Genomic DNA, 23,643 nt, shown 5'->3' with positions numbered 1-23,643 from the left:
AACCTTTTACCCACCCCCAATGTGAGAACCTTCATGTCTGCCCCCTTTAACTAACCAAGACCTTCACACCTTTTCACTGTACTTCTGGGTGAAGAATCCACTCTATCACACCCTAGTCCTGCTTACAAATTTTATGACAGCTGCCTCAACCTTCCTCCTAGCCTCCCCAGGGCTTTTTCCTTCCCCTAATGCATGGGTCACAGGCCCAGAAAACATCAACAACTGTTTATTTCCAGAGCTCACTCAAAATCTTCTTAGTCAAAAAGCCCTAGAGACAAACCCCTGATCCAGCCAGTAAGGAGCAAACACCCAGGATGGGCTGCCTTTTTGTAAAACAAGTCACGAATTCAGACACAGACACACAGATACCCACAGGGAAATCCATCCATGTTACATGTGCATATGTAAACATGTAGGAACACATGTGCAAAGATATCAGTATTGTTGAGGAACACATAGCCATTCTCCCCTACACCCCCAAAGATACACAACTGCACAAATGGACATCTCTCTCTCTCACACACACACACACACACACACACCTACCTTCTGACAATAAAGCAGAAATCTCATTTTCCCCTGAGGTTGCCAGGAAGCAGGAAATGAATTCCAGCATCCATAAACCCACATGTCCATTCATTTTCCAGGGAAGATTACTTGGCCCCAAGAGAAAAAGGAATGAAAGAAAAGGTAATCTTTTCCTAGACAACACACAGCACACAGGCAGTGGGAGATGACACAGATGGGCAAGGGATGGGAAGAAGAATCAGGGCCTTACCTTCCCACAAGCCACCATGGAGAGGGCCAGCTGATACCAGAGGTGGTATTCTTCACAGGCAAACTTGATGGCTCGTTCCAGGCACTGGGGAGGTGAAAAGCACCAGTCAGTGGCTCCAGAGCTCCCAGATATCCTGGGGAGATGCCTACTGCACAGATCCCCTTTGGCTTTTGGGAGGGAGGTGAGCTCAGCAGATGGTGCTGGACTTGGAGGCAGGAAGACTTGAGTTTGAATCTTGCCCCAGATATTTATTATTAGGTGTGGGGTCTCTCTGGACTCTTCCTCCTCCCTCTGTAAAAGGAGGAATTGGACCTCTTGACCTCCAAGTCTACGACTCTAAGAACTTTAGTACAAATTAGGGGCTGATTTGGCTCCTTCCTGGAGAGCCCACCTCTCTGATATGGTCTCATGAGGTCTGACGAGTGGACATTGGCAGGTTCTTGTGACTGCTTGACCACTGACTGAGTGACCTTGGCTAAGTCCTGTCCTCAAGTCTTAGTTTTCTCATCTATAAAGGCCACTCCACTAGCTCTCTCTAACTCACAAAGCTATTGTGGAGATCAAACAAAATTAAATCCATGAAAAATGCTTCTGAAAAATTTAAAGTATTATAAATGCAGGATTTTTTTTTTTTTGCTTTTTGGAGGGCAATTGGGATTAAGTGACTTGCCCAAGGTCACACAGCTAGTAAATGTTAAGTGTCTGAGGCTGAATTTGAACTCAGGTCCTCCCAACTTCAGGGCCAGTGCTCTACTCACTGTTCCACCTAGCCACCCCTAAATGCAGGATTTCTATTAGCCATCATCATCATCATCATCCTGCCTTCTCTTCATAAAGAAACTGAGCTAAAACAAAATCATGAACAATTCTGGGGGAGATAAGAAGTGTAATCTCAGGCAAAATCAGGCAGCCCTTAGACACTGGCATGGGTGTGGGGGGTGGTTCCAAGGAAAGCCTCAGGAAAACCTGCATCCATGCCCTTGTAGGGCAGAGGCAAGTGTGCTGGCTCAGGACTGGACCCATTCCCAGGGGTGGGAGTCCCTTGCTGGAGCGCTACCATGAGCACGGCAAAGTGGAAGGAACAGGGCAATCACTCACACCCCTCACATCTCCTAGCCCCGGAGTGGGCCGATGGTCACAAGAAAGACTAATTAAGGGAGTGAGGTGGCGTGGACAACGGTCCCATTCAATTTCATGAACACTAGTCTTGGCCAGAGCTTGAGATGGTGTGGCACACAGTACACACCTGCTTCCCACACATGGCTCCTGACCCTGGGCCTGCAGCTTGGGCTCACTCTAAATGCCCAGCCTGAAACTGTACCAAGATAAATATGGAAGCTAACTCCCTTGGTCCCTTAGAACCTGGGAAAGGAAGCCCCCAACCTTCTATTCCAGTCAGCAGTCTCCAAAGGACAGACACAGAACAGTTCAAGGAGGAAGGAAAATTCAGCATAGCAATGTCACCCTCGTGGCTTGGCCTAGGTCCAGGCTCTCTTCTGTCTTGTCTGCCTCCCTGGATTGGCCTCTAACCCCCTGAGCGTCACGGGGAGCCTGGGACTCAAGAGAAAAGCTAGGCTTGCTGAAGTAGAGGGAACAGCAGGCTCAGTACCTCAGAGAGCATGACATACTGCCCTCTTCTGCCCAATGTGATGCTCAGGAGGTCATAGACCGTGGAGGCGTCCCGCAGGCTGACAGTGCGGTCTTCTTTCTGTTCTGGTGAACGGCTCAGAACTACTTCCCGGGTAGCCTGCAGGTGAAAAATAATTTGGGGATGAAAATACCTAAGGCCCTAGAGACAAACGGGTCACTGACTACCCAGAGAAGCATGTGCATCTTCCTGGCCTCAGCAAAGCCCAGGCACTGGTCATGACAACAATTCGACCCAATTCCCCAGGAAACCACCCTCTCATCCCCCAGGGCAAACTGGATCACCTGCCCACCATTTCTGAGATAAGAGTGCCAGGCACTCCAGCTAGACCATCCCCCCAGCTCAGACCCAAAAGCCAGTTTTGCATTCATGTCTTTAAATCACATCAGACTATTACAAACACTAACAGTCTTAATTAAAAACTATTTCGGGTAGAGAAGGATCAGTTCCGATTCCCATCACAGAAGCAAAACTGAAGCAATGAAAAGGGATATGTACCCCGACCCTCCTTTCCCATAAAAATCTTCCCTTCTACTCTACAAGGTAGACATAGAGGGCTAGACTTGCAGTTAGGAAGGAAGTTCAAATCTGGCCTCAAACACTTACTAGCTGTGTAACCCTGAATAAGTCACTTAACCCTGTTTGCCTCAGCTTCCTCATCTGTAAAATGGGGATAACAGCAGCTCCTACCTTCCATGGCTGTTGGGAGGACAAGTAAGATAACATGTACAAGGTTTTGTAAATGTGAGCTACTATTATCAGTGTTTATCATATAATGCTTTATAAATGCTAGCTGATATTATTTTAAGTACTTGAAGGTTCAAACAGCACCCTTTCACTTGATACTCACAGCTCCAGGAGGTCAGGGGTTTTTTTCCCCATTCTACTGCTGAGGAAACCACAGTAAAGAGAGATTAGGTGACTTGCCCCAGGTTCCACAGCCAGTCAAGTGTCTGAGGCGAGACTTGACTCGGCTGTTCCTGATTCCCATGCCAGTCCTCCACCCTATGTCTCACCTCGCTGGCCTAGAGATGCCAGCCACCATTCTTCCATTCCTCAGTCAACCATGGACGTCTGCTCCCTCCCTATGACCACAGACCCCCTTCCTTGGGCTCTGCCCCCATTGTGGAACCCTTGCCAGCGCCGCCCCCCCCTTCCATCAAGACTCTTGTCTTCCAAGCTCAACCACAGACTCCTCTCTCTCGTTGTTCTCTGCTCCCATGCTCGTTGGTTTCCCTACTGCAAGTCAGCTGGGAAAAACAGTAAGGGGAAGAACCCTAATTTCAATTTGAGGCATGACATAACAGCACCTTCGCCCTGAATTCTTTCCCCTGCCTGTTCTAGGTTAAACAGAGCTCTCCTGCTTCTACCTGAAATCTTTCCCAGTCTCTCACACTGCCAGTGCAATGGCCTCCCCTGCCTTTATTTCCTATTTACTCTGAATCTGCTTATTTTTGCACATGTTGTCAAACTAGACAGAAGAGGAACTCCTTCCAAGCACAGGCTATTTCATTCTTTGTACTTCTATCCCTAGTGCCTGCCATAGTTAGGTAAGGGATTAATAAATACTTTCTGATTAAGTGATTTGCTTTCTGCCCTCTCTTTGAGACTTGATTCCCCCTGCCAGGGGCAACAGACTAACTCCTAAACGGAACAGGGCAGCTGATCAGACTTTGAAAGAGGGGAGGCCGAGGAAAGCTGACTTCCCAAGCCAGCCTAGTTAGGCAGGACCTACTAGGGCAGCATACTATGGCAGATCTCTCCAAACCTGAAGTCTTAACACACTGTCCTGCTACCACTTGCTAATTGTGTGAGACTGAAAACAAAAATAGACGCAGAGACAGAACATCTGGGCCCGAGTCCTGATTCTGCCTATTATTAGCCATTCAACCATAAAAGTCACTTAACTTCTTTAAGGCTCAGTTTCCTCACCATAAAATGGGAAGAATAATATTGGCACAACCTAGTCTTGCAGGGCTGTAAAGTATAAAGCATGATTACAAGTGTGGGTTCTTGCTATTTTCTTCCTCTAATAAAAAGTGACCTCAGGGCCAGCCATTCTTTCTCCATTTAATTCAACTTAAGATCACAGGCTTGGAGCCAGAAGGGCCCTCAGAGATGATCTACTCCAACCATCAGAAAGGGGAAGCCAGAGGAAAGATTCCAATCCAAACCTGATTCCCAAACCAGCATTCTTTCTAATGTATTACGCACGCTCCATGCCAAGGAAGGGGTGAAAAGCACAAACACTGGTTCTAAATCCCCTCATGCACATGGATGGCAGCTTAGACCTCTCCTTCCCTCCTCATCTTACCCTCAGGTAAAAGTCTACTAGTTCCTGCTAGTGTTGATGACAAAGAAATCTTAACTCCCAGGGGTCTAGATCTGCACTGGAATAGGAATGGGCCTTTGGAAGACTGAAAAGCCTTAAAGACCCAAGGGAATGAAACTCTAATGGTGGAATTTCACTGAGGGAGATATTCTGGGGTAGGGGAGCTATACAGCCCCTTGAAATCATACCATGTAGACAGTTGCCTCTTCTGCCTAGAGAGAAGCTGGCCCAGTTTACCCAGGGATGAGTCATGTGATCTTCTGGCATCCAGATCATTCTCAGAGCAAATCAGTACTGAAGGCCCAGAAGAAATGGGGAGCTCACCATGGCTTCCAAATGGTTAAGGGGATGGAGAAAAAGTACCAGTGATATTCTCCTTGCTACCAACAAAATCCACCCACACATAGACCAAGGGGGGTAGGGAATGATAATGCACAGTTCTGCTGCAGCGTTCCACTGAGCTAAAAAGTGATCTCAGAGCTCCCTCTGGGCCCCTCCACTGCACCAACATACCCAGCTCCCAACCTCTCTCCTCCATCTCCTGCCCTCAGCCTCTGAGTCACTGCCTACACAAGGCACACAGGGCAGCGGCATCCTCTCCAGCCAGCCAGCATCCAGTGGGTCCTGAGCCCTGGACCAGGGGCCCGCGAACCAGGAGACAGGTAGGAGGAAGCACAGCCCAGGGGCCTTCTAAGAAGCCTTTGGGCTGATCAGGGAGACGCAGTCCCCCAGCAGCCCTTGACTATGGTCAGGAGGGAAAGAAGGACCACAGCAGGGCACATTCATGCACGAAGCACTTCAGTTTTGCAGAACCTTTTACACACACCATCTCACTTGATCCTTACAGTCCCGTGAAGCAGGTGCGATCACGATCCCCCACATCTGACAGACAAGGAAGCCGACATTCAAAGTCACCTGCCTGCCCAAGTTCTTGAGGCAGAATCTGAACCCAGATGTTCAAGATATCATCCCTGGATGCTGTCCATGTTAGGTGACATTGTTTCTCCAGCCTTGGGCACTTTTATTCTTCTTCCCCAGGGAGGAAGGAAACCCAGGGACTAGCAATAAAGATGAAAGGGCCCCGAGGAAGGGATGTGAGGGGCACAGAAAGAAGTGAAAACTCAAGACAAACCAGACTAATTTGATCACAGCACTAGGGAGGGGTACAGGGCTTGGAACTGCTGCTGAAATCAAGAGATGCGAGTTCAAATTTTAGCTCTAAAATCTACTCCCTCTGTGACTGTGGGCAAGTCAAGTCAGAAACTGGACCGTGGGATTGCTCACCAGTGTCTCTCTAGCTGGACATGCTGCCCCCTTCATGCCTGTAAGACTAACTTCTTTATGGCTGCTGTGAGCAAAGTACTTTCCAAACCTGAAATGTTGTTTCATCATAAACCAGAGGCCATGGCCAGGGACCTAAGACAGTTTTCTTGTGGGAGTGAGTTTTGAGGAGTACTCTGAAAGAGAGAAGCAGAAAGGATTCGAGGGGACAGAGGAAGAGAGTTTCGGCTTTGGAGCCTGTGTGAAGGCTCCAGGATAAGAAATTCCCAGTTGCATTTAAGGAACAATGAGCAGTTTTGGTCTCCTAACTCCAGCCGGCCAGCTTCCCTAAGAATAACCTGAGTGACAATCTTGACACTTATTAAAATAACATTTGGAGCAAACGTGAGAAAAGTCAGAAAGCTCCCCTCACCCTAGGGCCACCTCGAAGGGAATGCCAACAACTGCGAGCTAGTGATGGACACAGGCTTATCCTCACTGTGGCCTTTAGGCCTGGAAAAGCTGACCTCCCAGGCAGGGACTCTTCCTGTCATCCTTGGAACTCTGACCTGCAAGCAACCAGCTGACATCTGAGACTCTGCCAGAGATGACCACTTTGGGTCAGAGACTGTGGGCCCCAGCAGTTCCTAAGAAGTTAGGTGGGTGGGTCCTGAGGGAGGCTCCCCGGTGGCAGGCACACTGGTAAGGCAAGGCTGGCCAGAAGGAAGCTGCGATGTGGTTACCACAGGAAGAGCAGCTTGTCTGTGGCACGGTTGCCATGGTTTTGGGCAGGGTATCTGGGCTGGGCTGTGGTTGCCAGGCTACAGCTCTGGTAGGAGCTGCTGTCAACAGGACTGGGGCTAGGGGAGGATATTCGCAGTGGGGAGGGGGCTAGTGGATAACGGAGGAAACCCACAGGTCCACCTGCTACAGCTCACAGAGATGTCAGGAAAGAAAAAGGGAAAAAAAAGCAGTTCAGAAAAACAACCTGACACGCTGTGTCTGACAAGATATTCTACTGTAGTCCTCCAACTCTGCAATGAAGGTTCAGTTGCTATCACTGTTATTACTGAAAAGATCAAAAGGTCTCTCTAATAAATAAAATCTTTCTGCTGGAAAGGGTATCAAAATGTCAAGTCTGGGAGGGCGAGGCCTGAGCCCACTTTTGTACCTGTAAGCCCAGGTGAGCACAGTACATACATAGCAGACAGTGCACACAGCCTGGCCCATTCTTTGCCTCCCCCACCCCTGACCCAAGGCCTTTTCAGGACCTAAATCTTATGATTCCTGGACCTCTGAACTGTCCCTGGGCCTCGACTACTGCATGAACCTACCTCCTTTTTTTAGCTTGTCAACCCCATACCTTTTTCTTATTTAACTGGACTCAAAGTCCTACCCCTTTTAGGAAGCTTTGACTCATGGGAAAGGTCCCCTTTACAGGCACCTCAATGGTCAAATCTTGGTCATTGAGGGGAAGGAACACAAAGGCACTTCACCAGGACCACCACCCCCTGGGAATAATCCCTGATCAAAATATCACACTTGACATTAACAATGCCCCCAGTCCCCATGGCCAGAATGCCTTCTCCTCCACACTCCCCTTCTCGGATTCCCCAGTTTCTTTCAAGATTCAATGCGAGTGGCCATTTGTGCATGAGCTCTTTCCTGGAGCCCCTGGCTGCTGCTGATGCCTCTCCCTTCAAGGTTACTTTGTCCTCTTGTATATATCAAAATACCTGCGAATGAGCATACTGTTTCTTCTGTCGGGGGTGCAAGCTCTCTGAAGTTAGAAAGGGTTTGGATTTCTGTCCCTGAATCCTCTGCCCCCAGAACTGTCTGGTATATAACTAACTAGGGCTTATAAAGGCTTGCTGACTGGTACCTTTTCACGGTACTTTTACTGACACTCATTTGATTCTCAAAACATCCCTGAAGACTGATGCTCTGAAGTGTCTTGCCCTTCTATGTTCTAGGATTCTTACAGACAGAGCAAGTTACTGGCCTCATCTGGAAGATGGGCAAACGAAGGCCCAGGCTGCAGCGGTTCATCCAAAGTAACGCAGTGAGCTAAGACTAGGATCCAGGCCAGGTGACTTCCAAGTCTGGACTCTGGCAGGCTGTGTCAGCCTCGCACTCCCAGTAACAACAGAGGGATTCAGGGCCTCCTCCCAAACTAACAACAGGCCTTCGTCTCATTCTCATTCTCCTCTTCTGTGACTTTCACTCCTGGATCAGGATGGGTTGGATAAAAGACCCCCATTGAAGGGTCAAGTGGCTCTTACTTGGCAGGGGGCCCGCCCAAAGGGGTACAGGACACAGACATGCTTGGAAAAATGCTCCAATCAAAATCAAGGCCAGGTCTTTTACAAGGTGGTCACCGAAGCCCATTATCTATAGGAAAACTGGATTCTGCAGGCATCCCATAAATAAATCCCCTTAACAATGGGCCAACCGGGGCGGCCAGGTGGCTCAGCGGGTAAGAGCACCAGCTCCAGTGTCGGGATGACCTGGGGATCAAATCCGGGCTCAGACACTCAGCACCCACCCAGAAATAACTGGCCGTGTAACCTTGAGCAAGTTACTTAACCCAGATTGCTTAAAACAAACAAACAAACAAACAATGGGCCAACCAATCACTGGAGGCCGTGCCTAACAAGTCTCAAAGCAACCACCCCTCGTTTTTCTAAGCAATTATCTAAGCAAACTGGGGATGTTTAGCTCGAGGAAGAGAAGGCTCAGGGAAACCATGATAGCCATCTTGAAATATGTGAAGGGTTATCACACGAAAGAAGGATTAGATGTGTTGTGTGTGGCCTGGTATGAAAGCTGCAAAGCAGACAGTTCAGACTTGATGTCATAAAACACCTCCCAATAATTAAATTAACAAAAACTCATTAAGCACCTCCTATGGGCTAGGAGCTGTACGAAGCACAAGGGCCCTCCAGGGTCTCTCCTCCAGTGGTGGTGGGTTCTCAGCCGGCAGAAGCTGGGGAAGCTGGAGAGGGGATCCTGTTCAGGGCTGGGATGGCCTGGAGGCCTGCTGAGATTGTGGGCTTCACTCTGGTCCCTCTGTAGGCACCAGTCAACCCTGAGGCAGAAGCAACAGGAAGAAAGAAGGCTCCTGGAATCCTCAGTGAGGCCAGCCCCTCCCTGAAGGACATTCTAATGCCTGGCTTCTTCTCTCCAGCAGACATAATTACCACTGGCTCTAGAGCAGCCATTATATATAGCCTAGAAATAACATGTTACATCTCCCATATATCTACTGGGATGACGGGCACCCCGGCCCACATCGGCCCCCGGACTGCACTCACCCCACACTTTGCTCCAGCTTCCTGAGCCTCAGTGTGTTCTGTAGCCTGGCGGAAGGAGGGCCTTGAGTTTCCAGGAGGGAATGGGAAGTCTCCCTTGGGCCACATCTCCTCTCCTTTGAGGCAGAACCCGTCACCGTTCTTCAAAGGCCAAAGGAAGAGTGGGAGGGAATGTTCCTCATCTAGAACCTCTCAAAGAGGCTAAGCTAAGAGGACACAGTGTACCTCAAAGGAACTTTCTGGGGATGTCAAGAGTCAGATAAAATCTTCTCACTGATGTCACAAACAAAATCTTCTTTCCCAGTGGGTTCCAAGGTGTCTGAAGACCAGAGTTTCTCCTGGAATCTGGTCTGAGGGATGGAGTAAAGCTGACAACTTTCGGGGAGGAACTAAGTTAGACTACTCAGTAAGCAGCCAAACATACTCCAGAAAGGTGGACCTTACTTAAGGCAACTGGTATTAAAAGGCTCCAGAAAAAGCCAAGTTCTGCCAACTGAGTCAAAGTCATTGAAGAAAAATGTGTGTTTAGTTCAGCAAACTATTGCTGTTGATTCTAGCTTTTGGTCCAAGGATTGATTTGAATTGCTAAGGCAACTACCGTATACATATATGTGGATATGTTATGTGTGTGTATGTGTTATATGTGTGTGTATGTGTATATACACATATACACACATAAATAAAATCATGAAGTCCTTGGGAACATGAAAGAAATAGAAGAAAAAATAGAAGAAGAAAAAAAAGCACCTGAAACTCCACAGCCCTACCCCTATCTCGTTCAAACAGATGCACATCTAGGTTCCAAGGGCCCATATAAAAGAACCCAGGGATTGTTCTATTGGTAACTCAAGGATGGTACAAAGGATCAGAATGTTAGAAGCAGAACGGGTGTTAATGTTACTATACAGTTTGCAAAATACTTTACATATGGTAACTCATTTGATCCAAATAGCCCTGGGAGGTAGGTGCCATTATTAGCTCCATTTGAGAGGTGAGAAAACTAAGGTTAACAAAGATAAAGTCACTTGACTTGGATTTCGCAGCTAACTAGCATGGGAGGCAGTATGTGACTCCCAAATCAAACTCTATCCACAGTGCTGCCTGGCAGCCTAGGGCCTTAGCGCCCATCACACCCTTATCACTGGAACAATAAGAACAGCTTGATTTTATAACCCTTTGAGATGTACAAAGTACTTTTCTCACAACCCTGAAGTAAGCAGACAAGTACGCAGGTCCAGATTTACCCATGAGAAATCTGAGCTCGGAAGTTAAGTGACTCCAAACAATAAATCAGTCAACACTTATGAAGTGCCTTCATGCCAGGCATTGTGCTAAAGTACTGGGGATACACAAAGAGGTCAAAGGCAGTCCCTGCCCTCGAGGAGCTCACAATGTAATGGGAGAGACAACTTCAACATGTGTGACTTGTCCAGAGTCATATAGTGTTAAGACCAGAATTTGAACCCAGGTCTAGCTTATTCAGACCTTAAGAGATCCCGTGGTCTGGTCCATATTTCACCTCTTACCCCTCCCTCCCCCCTTCAGAGGCCCAGGGAGGTTAGGTGTCATAAAGCTGTAAAGATTCACACCCAGATCCTCTAACTGCCCCTCTGGCCTCTCTCCATGGCAGGCTGCCCCTACTTCTGCTAAAGCGACTTCCTGAAGGTCACACAACTCATTATTGTTAAGAACAGAAATAGTCATTTCTCCTGACTTCCCTGGACAGGACTCTCCAACAGTGGCACCATGGAGTCAAAAGAACTTGGGTTCAAATCCTCCCTTTGTGATTTGGTGCCTTTGACAAACCATGTAACCTCTCTAGACCCGTTTCCTCATTTATGAAATGAGATGGGGGGAGGGGAGTGGGTGACCTCTATTTGTTCCAATCAAGGGCAGCGTGATTCAGGGTCAAAACTTGGAGTAAGAGGACCTTTCTATATAGACAGATCATTGGCCATAATGTAGTCCCCTACTCATGAACAGGCAGAGAAACCCAGGCTGCCCTCAAATGCAGAAGTGATGAGACTAAGCTGTTTCCAAGGAATTCGAGTTCTCAGGCTTGCTCCCCTGTTCTAGTTCTGCTACTGGAATTAGACTTTACTCACCAGGTAACCTTAGGCTTTATCTCTCTGGGCTTCAATCTCCTCATCTATAGAACAGGGGGTAGACGCTGGACTAAATGACCTCTAAGGTCCCTTTCAGCTCTTAATTTGCTTCAGCCAAAGCAAAAAAGCTCCTGCAAAGGATCAGTTACACTGGTAATTCCTTACCCGTCCATGACTTCTGGCTGCTCCTTGGCATTCTAATCCAGGCAACAAAGAAGAACGAGGCCAGCAAAGCTGTCCAAGGTGGGCACCTAAAACAGCCCCCACCGCAGCAATCTCTGCCTGGCAGCCTGCTAAGCAGAGAGGCCTATTATGCCCTCTGGGCAGGCTCTATCTTAATGGCTTCTCCATGCAGCTTTCCTAATTCTTCAGATGCCATAAAAAGTTAAGCAGAGGCCAAGGCAGCCAGCTGATATCTGATAGGCTTTGCCCCAGCTGAGCATCTGCACCTGGACACAGTTCCTGTTGAAGCCAATGAAAACTATGCCAGCATCAACATCAGGTAAGAATGTCTGGGACATTGGGTCATGGAAAGGTGGCAGCTGAGCTGTGCGGTCCCAACAAGGGACCAGAAGTCTGGGTTGTCAGGACTCAACATTCCCACTGGTCTTCACTATGACCTTACAACAAAGGAGGCTGGACTGGGGAAAAAGAAGGGCAACAGGACAGCAAAGAGAGGCTGGAAGGCAGTCACTGGGCCCGCGTCTGGGGTTCCTATGGCTAAAGAAGGTGGAATGAGATTGGAGGGAGATGGGTGAGGAGGTGGTGTTAAAGCCACGTTCATTCCAATCCTGACTCAACTCTAAGGCTCCTGTTTTCTCTACAAGTTTCAAATTTTCTAAATATTTCAAGAGGCCCCTGTGCAGATTTACCAGGACATGCTTCCAGGTTGGGTGTGGGCCCAAGTAAGGTGATCATCTGCAAATTGGCCTGAGTGGACAGAAAAGTCCTCCTGTGCTTGACTAATTCCTTGGCTTTGCATTCTTCCAGATTCTCAAGAAAAACCCTACACTGCCACCCACCTCACCCAGTCAAGAAATACTTCCCAATTTTTTGCCACCTACCAATTATTTGTGTTATTGCAAAAGGGAAAAAAAAGTTGAACAAAAGAAAAACTTCCTCTTCTGAAGACAAAAACATGACAATTCATCTGAAGTCCTGGTTTTTGTTAAAAGGCGATAGCTTAGACTTCAGTCAGTTGAATGTTTAGAGCTTATGGGTGTTTTAGCAAAATGACCATCTGAATTAAATGCTTGTGGCTCAACCTAGGTCCCAGGGGTGCAGAGAAAGAGACAATAGAAGGTGCTCAATAAATAGACCATCAACTCCAATGCACCATACTAGGCAGTCAGTCCATGAGCAGGATTAGGACTCAGTCTTTGGCTAGAGATCCAGTCTGCATTTAAGGCTTGGGAGGCAATATGTCCCCATGGCTAGAGGTCCTTTCTACAACTAGAATTCTTGAGTCAATTTGTAGCCACAGACATTCTGGGGCTAAGGAACAACGCAAAGGGCACCAGATCTAGGTTTAGAGGACCCGAATTTAAATCCTCTCTCTGATACCACCTGCCTGACCCTTGGAGAAGTAAGTGGCCTCCCTGGGCCTCAATTTCCTCATCTGTAAAATGAGGGAGTTGGGCTAGATGGTCTCTAAGGCCCCTTCCAACTCTATCTAGAGTAGAGGGGTTAACCCTCTTTTTTATGTCATGGACCCCTCTGGCAGTCTGGTAAAGCCTTTGTACCCTCCTTCACAGATTGATGTTTCCAGATTAATACTAATTAATAAAAGCACATAGGACTGCAAAGGAAACCATGGTGAAATTCAATTACCAAAATGTTTTTAAAACTAAGCCTACAGACCCTAGGTTAAGAATCTCTGAGCCCAAGGTGCTAGACATTTGGATGGCTAGATGGTAATTTCCAATACATGAACAGAGAAACCAATACTATTACAGGGAGGGTGTGCTGTCCTGAAATACAGAAGTTACAAGACTAATAAGCTGCCTTCAGGGAATCTGAATTTTCAGCCCTGTTCCCTGTCTGGCACAGATCTTTCTAGACTCAGGTCAGTAGTCAGTATACAGGCAGGATTAGGGCTGAGTCAATGGCTAGAGATATGTTCATGACTGGAGGTCCTCTCTACAACAAGAATTTTTGAGTCAATTTGTAGCCACAGCAAGTGACCATTCTGGGGCTGAGGCTTGTTACCAACTGGGCCAAGCTTCAAGAAAGGAGATTTTGACTCAATACCAGGAAGAAGCTGCCCACTCATGAAATGGAAGGAGCTCCTCATCCAGGAAAACATTTATGCTGAAACGGGCTCACCACTTGTCAGGGATATTTTAAGGGTGGATGCCTGTGTGGGGTGGGAGGTAAAACAAAGGACTTCCAATTCTAAGATGCTATGATTTTATGGCTAGTGTCAGAGGTCAGTCTGTGGCTGGGATTAGTGAATAGCTCGTTAGACTTCAGAGAGCTCAAACCCAGGGCTGTGGCTCTAAATCAGTGAGCTAAGCGGACACAGATGTTCTTACAATAAATAACCATTTGCCCACTTCACAAGTCTACAATTCTGCAAACCATCCTACACAAAGGTTGCCTCAATTAGCATTTGCAGCTTACTCCTTTCACTGGGACATAGGCCATGCTGGGCTGGGGCAACAGGAGGACTTGAACTTGAATTGAACTTGATAAAGGACCTTGAATGAGCAAAAGTTTCTATGTCTGCGTGGCTTTAGCTCTATACCACACTTCTCTCCTACCACCTACTTGTTGGAAGGTCTCCGAGTTGTGGTCAGTGAACTAGGAAAGCTGCCCAGTGTCACATCTGGGCAAACAAGGGTCCATCTTTACAGTTTCTGTGAATCTGAGACCATAAATGATGTGGGGGCTTTGAAAGATTTGTTTTGGGACAGAAAGAATGGCGAAGTATTTCCTTGTCAAGCTCTAGCAATCCAGCCTGCCGCCAAATTAATCTTCCTTATAACACCATTTTTATTCTCTGTTCAAAAACCTTCCTGGCTCCCCACTGCTGCCAGACCCCTGAAGTTGGCAGGCCCTCCAAGTCAGCCAGGCTGGTCCCTGCCCCTACAAACACATGGGTGTTCCCTTCCCCCATGAGTTTTTTACCTCTCCTGGAATGCCCTTTCCATTTTCTTAATACCTCACCAAGTCCAGTCCCCACTTGAAGGCTCAGCTTAAATCTCAGCTCCATGAAGCCTTCTGGGATCAATCTAGTACAAAGTTAGCATATTCTTTTCTGAATTTCTAGACCACTTCTATCATCTACAACTCACCTGGCATTTCTCATCCACTGCTTGGTCCAGTACACACCTTCTCATGTGTATATGTAACTGCTCCCCCCAACTAGACTATAAGCTCCATGAGGGCAGAGTTTATAATCTTATACTCTTTTTACCCCTCAAAGCACCCAGCTTAGGATGGGAAAGAGAATCAAGGCTCAGTGAATCTGACTTAATGGCATTAATGTGTGGCAAACTAATGGAAGGCAGATGAAGTATGGAGGCAGCCATCTTCACCCTCCTTCCTTCTTCCTTCCACTGAAGAGAACTTCCTGAACCCCAACCCGCCCTCCCTCACCTCATGTCCAGGCCCCAAGCTTCAGGAAATGGGACCTGTGGGGTGGGAAGGGAAGGCAGGATGACCAGGGGGCAGGTCTGTGAAGCTTCTAGCTCCTGGACGTTGTTCTCTACCCTACACCCCAATCCCAAGGCAGAATTTGGCTTCAGCATGGAGCAGACCTTTTCTTGCTGCCCCTCAAGTACCCTATGTGACCCCACTCTTCCCCATGCAGAAGGCAAGGGGCACCAACCCCAAAGGGCTTACCATGGACTCACTGATGAGAAGAACCAAGAGAGCCTCCTCGATGTTGTCATTTGGGCAGTAGAGACTGAAAGACACAAACCCAAGTCCCTACTCAGACACCATCTCTTCAGTTCCAATCTGCCTGATCACTGAAAATGGGGTCAGTCTGGGACCCATCTCTGTCTCTCTCACACCAGTCCCTGGAAACATGAAGCAACTTTTGCATGATTCATAAGCTACTGGACACCACCTTCTGAGAAGCAGCAGGTTCCAATTCTTAAGTACCCCCAATTCCCAGAGCCTAGCCATAGAGGAAAAATTTTCAGATCTAAAACTACGAACTGTCAAACAAGGGGGAAAAATATTGTTTCCCAAGACTGTAGGGACATCCTAGTGGAGAGGAAGGATGATTGCCTAATAGGCAGTGACAAACTACAGGCTTTGGAAAATGCAGTTACAGTCAACTTTCAAGTATCTGTACTATGAGGAGAGCACTGTCACAAATACTCCAGCAAAAGAAGGGATAATCCCAAGCAGCAGAAAGCCACCACATCCCTCGGTTGGCCTGAGAATACATTACATTCTTGCCCGCCACCTCTGCAGATATTCTTGGTATGTGCTTATTGGAAATTGAGTCTGCATCCTGAGAGCCACCTGAATTATTTTAAGGGGCAGAGGGGTTGGGCAGGAGTTCATTTACAAACCAATTGAGGGACTGTACTTTGACAGTATTCTGATGATGTGCAGGGTTGAACGCCAAGTTGGCAGGAGCTAGTTTAGTTCCTGGGGAAGGGGAGAGCAGAACATGCCAGGGCTTACTTGTCTCCATCGTAGAGATCTGGCTTCCTGAGAGGCTGGGTGATGAAGGAATTCTGCTCTTTGCCCATAAACTCCGGCAGAGGGTGTGACAGGGGCCCCCAGTAGCAGTCCTCACTCAGAGAATGCAGCAGTATTCCTGCCAGCTGCTTTGCGGCCGTCTGATGGAGAGAAAAGGTCAAGGCCAACACTTCACCCACAATCAGTCCTCCCTCATGTCTTTCCTCCTCCAATCCACCTGCATCATTCATCACACATTCTCCTTCAAAGCTCCATTCAAAGCCCATCGCCTCCATGAAGTCCTCCTGAACTGCTCAGAACTCCTTCCCTTGTCCTACAGGCATTTCTAGTCTATGTGGTTGTCTACTGTCTATCTACTGCTCCACGCTGAAGTGGTAATTGAATGTCGAGGCTACGAGGATGTCACATAGAATTTCTCAGCCAGACACTCTCCACATCATCCCAGAGAAAAACCACAATCCCTTGGCTGCAAAAGACATGTGTGCAGCTCTGCCTCCAAGTGACATCCTAAGGCCCAAGGAGACTAGTCTGCACGGGGACCAAGGATGAGAAGGCAGAGTGGCCAGGAACAAGCCCTGAAGCATGTCATGGCATCTGCCTAGAGCCTAGAAGTTATTTCAGGGAGACGATTACTCTACAACAGCTTATGACCACATATGGGCACAGAGCATGAGTGCGCATACACACACACACGCACGCGCACACACACACACACACACACACACACTCTCTCTCTCTCTCTCTCTCTCTCTCTCTCTCTCTCTCTCTCTAGCCTCCACAGGATTTCCTTGTTACCACTTTGAAGTTCTGGGTTGCTCGAGTCTCCACGATCCGCAGGACTTCCCGCAGTTCACTCATGCCCTTCACAATGTCCCTGGTGGGAGAGCAGAAGCAATATCATTGGCCAGTGTCACCCCAATCCAGCCTTCCTCCTCACACCTGAGAAAACTCCATGAGCAAGGAGCTCACTTGCTTGAGTTCCATTTGAAAAAGAAGATGGAGATTAAATGTTAAAAAGGAAAAGGAGGTGATCAGGAGGCCCAGTGACCACCACCAACTGGATAAATGATAGCAAACTTCCCATAAAGGTCCAAGCCTTACCCGAAAAAGGCACTCAAGACTGCCAGGTTTTTGTTTTTGTTTTTCTCATTAAGACAGAGACTGGGGACAAAGATCCAGGCTTCCCAGGAGGGGGTTACTTTAATTAGCCTCACTGAACTCTTGTGGGAATCAAAGGAGATGATATAATGCAAAGAGCCTGGCAAAAGCACCATTATCAATGTTGTTACTAATAAAAGTGCTACTGTAGACGTGAACATAGCTCGCCTATCCTGAGACTTCTCTGTTTTAGAGTGCCCAAGGTATGAATAACCCCAGTGGCAGGGCTCAGTTACTAAGAACGTTCCCCATCATCTTCACGAGGTAGCTCAGCTCACTGAATAAGAGTCCTGGGTCTTGGAATTCAGGAGATATCAGTTCAAATCCTTTCTCTGACACTGACAAGCTGTGCACCTCTGGGCAAGTCATTAAACTGGCCTCAGTATCATTGCCTATAAAACAGGGAGGATAATAATGCCTTCACTTCACTGCATACTTTAGAGGGTTACTTCAAGACTCAATTGGAACAACAAAAGTGAAGGCAAATTATATAAAAGCCAATTATTAGTCTCATCATCATTCAGGCATTTGCCTATCAACTGAACCAACACACTCATTTTCAATCTCTCCCTGCCTGCTGGCCGCTTCTTTGGTGCCCACAAGCACACACACCCTGCAGTCTTCCCCAGACTTAAAATCAAAACAGAACAAAAACTCTCACTTGATATACCCATGCCCACTGGTTGTCACCCTATATCTCTCTATTTATGGCTAAACTCCACGAGAAAGCCATCTACAATTAACAGATGCCTCCACTTCCTCTCCCCCTCCTCTCTTCTAAACCTTCTGCAGTCTGGTTTCTGCCCTCATCAACCAGACTTGCTCTCTCTGAAAGTTTCCATGATCTCTTAATTGCCAAATCTAATGGCCTTTATCAACCCTGCTCCTCAGCCACTCTGCAGCTACTGATCACTGCTGATCACCACCCTCTTCTCCTAGGGACACGATGGTCTCCTGGCTCCTCTCCTACTGGTCTGCTCTCCAGGTTTGGCCATTGTACCTTTATAACATCCCCCCTTCTACTATGACAGCTGTCAGTGCAGCCCAGGCCCTCAGTAGCTTGCCCAAGAGCTGCCTCAATAGCCTTCTGATTGGACGTGCTGCCATCAATCTTTTCCCACTCTAGAGATAGAGGGAAGGTCACATGGATGGTAAAATGTTCAGAGCAGCACTTTCTGTAGTGGATTGTATTTAAATATATATTATTGATCTGTGACATATATGATTAATGTATTAATATAATCATATAGAAGCATATATGGGAATGTCTGAACAAATGTGATATATTAAGGTAAAGGAAAATTAATCCACCATAAGGAATGATGAATGAGACACTCAGAGAGACATAGGAAGACTTGTATGAACTGAAATAGAAAGAAGAAAGTATAAGTAGGAGAAAAATAAACAAAATGACAATAATGTGAATAAAGACAACACTACAATACTAAACATGTCAATCCACATTAGCTCCACATGATGCTGGAACACCATTCTCCTTTCTGTTGAGAGATGGGGGTCTATGGGTACAAAATGCTACAGACTCTTACTCAGATGTCAGTTTTTCTTAACCATTTTAGATTTTTTTTTAAGTATAAGAGAGGGTATACAGAGTGGTTAATTGGAAAGTAGTCATGGAATAAAAACCGAGATGCATCAATAAAAATTAAAAGACCGGGTACATGTGAGCCAGCTGACAAAGAGCATGCAATGCAGCCCTGCAGAAACACAAGCTGTCTCTTGTCCTCTGAGGATGCCAATCAGACTGAGCTGCTCTGAGCTCTCTGTGAGGCCCCCAACTCACCTCAGGACAGTACCTGTGAAGACATTTGGGCACAGCACAGGCTGAAGAAGGTCAGCTCAAGGAAAATGCCCCACATGGTCACCCTCAGCTCAGGAAGTGGAAGAACAACCTTCTTTCAAAGTCTCCCAGGAGGAAGAAGAAAGGGAGGGAGGGATATGGGAAAGGAAATGGTCAACCATGGGAACAGATGATGTGAAGACTATAAGAGCAAAGCCAAATGATCAGAACACTCGAGCCAAGAAACTACACGACCCTCCTAACCTCAAGCCTCATGTCATACAGGCCTGCTCCGTAAGGCAGCAGAAAGAGGGCTGGGCCAGGGGGAAGGAGGCCTGGGTCTCTGCCAGCCCCAAAGCGGAGCTGTCACAAGGGGCAAGTCACATCATCTAGCTGTGCCCCTGTTTTCTTGTCTGTGTAATGAGTATAATGTTTACAACTCACCACAAGTGGTTATGTGCAGAATACTTCTATCTATAATAGTAACAGCAATAACTCATTTTCCTAGCACCTTGAGTCAGTGCTTTACATATGTTTCCTTACTGGGTACTTCTATACTAATGGAGCCATGAACATGACTTTAAAGATATTTTGATATCATATTTTAATATAATTGGCCTCCTTTTAAAGCGCATGTACTATTAAAAATGGGGGTAGGGGCGGCCAGGGAGCACAGCGAGTAAGAGCACCGGCCCCAGTATAGGGATGATCTGGGAATCGAATCCGGGCTTAGACACTTAGCACCCACCCAGAAACACCTGGCCGTGTAACCTTGAGCAAGTTACTTAACCCCAATTGCTTTAAAAAAAAATGGGGGCCACAGGTTTAAGACTGCCAATGGGACATATGACCCCAAAAAGTTAAGAACTCCTGCCCAATACAAATGGGAACCCATTCATTCTCACAACCATTTTCTTTCTGGACTCTCCATTTATCTTTTCCCCTACCCAATAAGGCTATGAAGAGGAAATCTAAGCCAGAAATATGGGTGTAAGCAAGCACCTTCCATAACCACAGAGAAATGACTTATGGATATCCAAGCTGCTTCTCTCAGAGAGATCAGTAACCCCCACTGAATCTGGGGATGTAAGGGCTTCTCCCGAGGGTGGAAAATCCTGTGCCCTGAAGCATTGTCCTCCAGGCCCCCTAGCAGGGCTCCTGCCATGGGCTCACTGTGCAGATAGGTGAACCCCACCTCTGTGCAGCAGAAGGATTCTTGAAAAGTTGAGTGAAAACTGCCTTCTATTTTTAGGGTGCTAGAAGCCTCAAGCAGAACCTTCTGTAAAGTAAATTATTACCTCTAATGAATGTGTGTAAGCTTAGATACTAAACTGTTTAAGACAGGAGGCACCTAAATCCTAGCAGAACAGAAGCTCCTTGACGAGACAATTCTGTTACTGTCTGTCTCCCCAAGGTTTAACAGAGTGCTTTGTACACAGCAGGAAAGGGAAGGGAATAAGTATTTAAATACTGTCTGCTGGGCACTGGGCTAAGCAACTATGATTTCATTTGACCCACACAACAACCTTGGGAGGTAGGTGCTATTATTATCCCCATTCTATAGTTGAGAAAACTGAGGCAAACAGAGGTTAAGTAACTTAAGTGGTTAAGAGAGTCACACGGTGTATGTACTAGGTGTACACATGTATACATAGACAGAGGGCACAGGGTGAGTTGAATGTGAAGGGATGATATCTAAAAAAAATAAAATTAAGATGTGAGAGAGGAATACATTGGGAAAAGGAGAGGAGGAGAGATAGAATGGGGTGGATTATCTCAAAGGAGGCAGGAGAAGGCTGTTAACAATCAAGGGGAAGAGCAGGAAGGTGAAAGGGAATGGGTCAACCTTACTCACATTAGATTTGGCTTAAGGAGGGAATAACATATATACTCAATTGGGTATCTTACCCTATAGGAAAGTAGGGGGAAAGGGGATAAGAGGGGGGATGATAGAAGGGAGGGCATATTGGGGGACAGGGTAGTTAGAAGTAAACACTTTTGATAAGGGACAGGGTCAAAGGAGAAAACAGAATAAATGGGAGGCAGGATAGGATGGAGGGAAATATAGTTAGTCTTTCACAATATAACTACTATGGAAATGTTTTGTGTAACTACACATACCTATATTGAATTGCTTATCTCCCCAGTGGGGGTGGGTGAGGAGAGGAGAAAGGAGAGAATATGGAACTCAAAGTTTTAAAAACAAATGTTAACAAAAAAAATAAAACACCTGGGGAAAAAAACCAATCTAAATACTGAAAACCTTATTGTAAACCTAGATACATATCTCTTACCAAAGCAAAGGGGAAAGAGCAGAATTCATTCTTAAAGGTCTGTTACTGTGTCCATTTAGCAATGATGGCTAAAGCAAGAAAACCACAAGTCAGAAAATCTAACACCATCATAACATCAACAGCATTGTTGAGAATTTAGGCAAAATTAATAGATAAATCTCTTTTCTGTGACCGTCTTTGTACAAATAAACAGAAAAGATGATTTTATAATGACATTGTCTCAACAACTGCTAGAAAAAGAGAGAGAGCCACACAGGTAGGAAGAATGTGTGGCTGCAGGTCTTTTGGAGGTCACGTCCAGAGTCCTAACTACCTCACCACCTAGCCACCCTTAAAGTTGGCTAGCAGGTTTTGGTAAATGTGTGTTGAATTGTCATCACAAAGGTTGGACAGGAGAGACCTAGGGTTAAGGGAGTAGAAGACTCCAGTTCTACCACTGAAATGATCAGTGAATTTTTGTGGACCACTGCTTCTCTGTGCCTCAGTTGGCCCCTCCAGGAAATGGAATGAATGGCAAATGTCCTAAAGCAGGAGTGGGTAACCTGTGGCCTCTAGGTCCATGAATACAGCCCTTTGAATCCAAACTTTACAGAACAAATCCCCTTGTTTGTTCATTCACTCACTCACTCACTCCCCCAAACGCCCACCTCCCACAGTGCATCAGCTGGGGTTTTCCCAAGCTTTCCTCAGAGAAAATCTCGCCGAGTCCAGAGCTGCTGATGTCAGGCTGGGCAGAGGTGCTCTATGAGAGGCCCAGCTTCAGAGACTTGTGTTCTCTCTCTGACCTTTCTGAGCAGAGCTTCCCATCCCTCATGATTCTCCAAAAGCACCGTATCAGAAACACATGAAGAAGCTGAGAGGCATTTTATCTTGGCCCAGGGATGCTGCTGAGGCGGTTCGTGTTTTTAGTGGGGAGAGGAAGATGTGATGGTCCCATTCCCATCCTGCCCCCCCAAAGCCAAGGCCTAAGTGTGAGAGACCTCCCTGACATATGGAAGAGCCCCTTCCCCCCTTTTAAACCGTGCAGATCACCTTCTGGGAAAGCCTTCCTCTTTATTATTTCACTGAATATGACACTCACAGGAGTTAGGCAGAAGAGACACCATCATATCCATCTTGCAGATGGGGAAGTTGGGCCCCTGGAAAGTGAACCAACTAGCCCAACATCAAACATCAAGTTCGTGGCAGATGAGGGTCCAAGCTACTCATTAAGCAGAAGACTTCTGGCCCAGAAAGATATTATGAAAAAGAAAGAAGAGATCTTCTGACTTCAGAGAAATATGCTTTCCCTGTCCTGCCATTCTGAAATGACTTAACAGTCTTCAGACCCATGCTGCTGCTGCTGCTGCTGTTTCTTCCTTGAACCTACCTCTCTCAGGGCCTGAGGCCTCCGGCCTCCTCTCAGCCCCGAAGCTTTCTATGGTTGGTGTGCTGCTCCTGGGGCCTCCGTATGGGAAGTGGCCCAAGCTAGCCTTCATTCCCCTCAGCCCTGTTCATGAATACCAGGCTTTAAAACCACGCTCCCACACAGCCACCTCTCCTTCCTCCACCTTCCCTTACTTTTCAGCTCCTTTTCTTCTTTAGAATGTAAGCTCCTTGAGGGTGGGACTGTCTCTTTTTTTATATCTGTATTCCCAGCACAGTGCCTGGCACATAGTAAGCACTTTAAAAAATGCTCGTTGCCTTCCTTGGGACTCACTCCAGCTGAAAGCTCTCAAAGCACCCTCAGGACCTGGCCAGGTAGGCACTTGTAAGAGCAAGACAGAAGACGTATGGTAGCTGTCCATAAGGGCTCAGAGTCTAGTTGGGAGGAAAAGAAGAAACAATGGAGATGCAAGAGGCATCCTAGCTCAGTGAAAACAGTGTTAGGCCTGGGAGTTAGGAGATGCTTGGGTTCAAATCCCACCTCCAACACTGCTTTTATGACTAGAATCAAGTTACTTAACTCTCTAATCCTCAGTTTCCCCATCTATGGAATAGGGATGATGGTGCCCTTAGCAATGTTTTTAGGGCTCTTGTGAGAATCAAATGAGAACACGCACACAGGCTTTATTAATATATATATGGTGCTATATAAACACTGGCTATCATGATGGAGCTTACACAGGGCTTACAGCATGGTAAAGAATCATTACTCACTGATTTGATATAAAAAGGGATTAGATAAGATGGCTTCCACTTAGGCCCTAAGATGAGTAGAATGAAATGTCAATATGCAATGGAGCTGAGGGGAGAAGAGAGAGAACTTCCCAAAGCTTATTTACATGAAAGAAGAGACCGGTAAGAGTTTCAAGGAG

General features: G+C 46.8%; 1 protein-coding gene across 1 annotated transcript in view; it reads right to left on the bottom strand.

The window, feature by feature from the left end:
* Positions 1-23,643, bottom strand: part of TTC7A (tetratricopeptide repeat domain 7A) — a 210,316-nt gene that overhangs the window by 122,382 nt on the left and 64,291 nt on the right. Inside the window, exons 6-10 of the mRNA XM_069071642.1 lie at positions 16,892-16,970; positions 16,079-16,236; positions 15,281-15,344; positions 2,388-2,525; positions 779-862 (exon numbers count right to left, since the gene is read on the bottom strand). Coding sequence (XP_068927743.1) covers positions 779-862; positions 2,388-2,525; positions 15,281-15,344; positions 16,079-16,236; positions 16,892-16,970 — 523 coding nt within the window. The remainder of the gene's footprint in view (positions 1-778; positions 863-2,387; positions 2,526-15,280; positions 15,345-16,078; positions 16,237-16,891; positions 16,971-23,643) is intronic.

The sequence above is a fragment of the Petaurus breviceps genome, unplaced genomic scaffold, assembly GCF_028583685.1.
Source record: "Petaurus breviceps papuanus isolate PSGF00001 unplaced genomic scaffold, PetGlider_PUasm1.0 90842, whole genome shotgun sequence".
NCBI lineage: Eukaryota > Metazoa > Chordata > Mammalia > Diprotodontia > Petauridae > Petaurus > Petaurus breviceps.
Note: the sequence above shows the minus strand (reverse complement) of the source record. Positions and strands in the feature narration are given on the sequence as shown.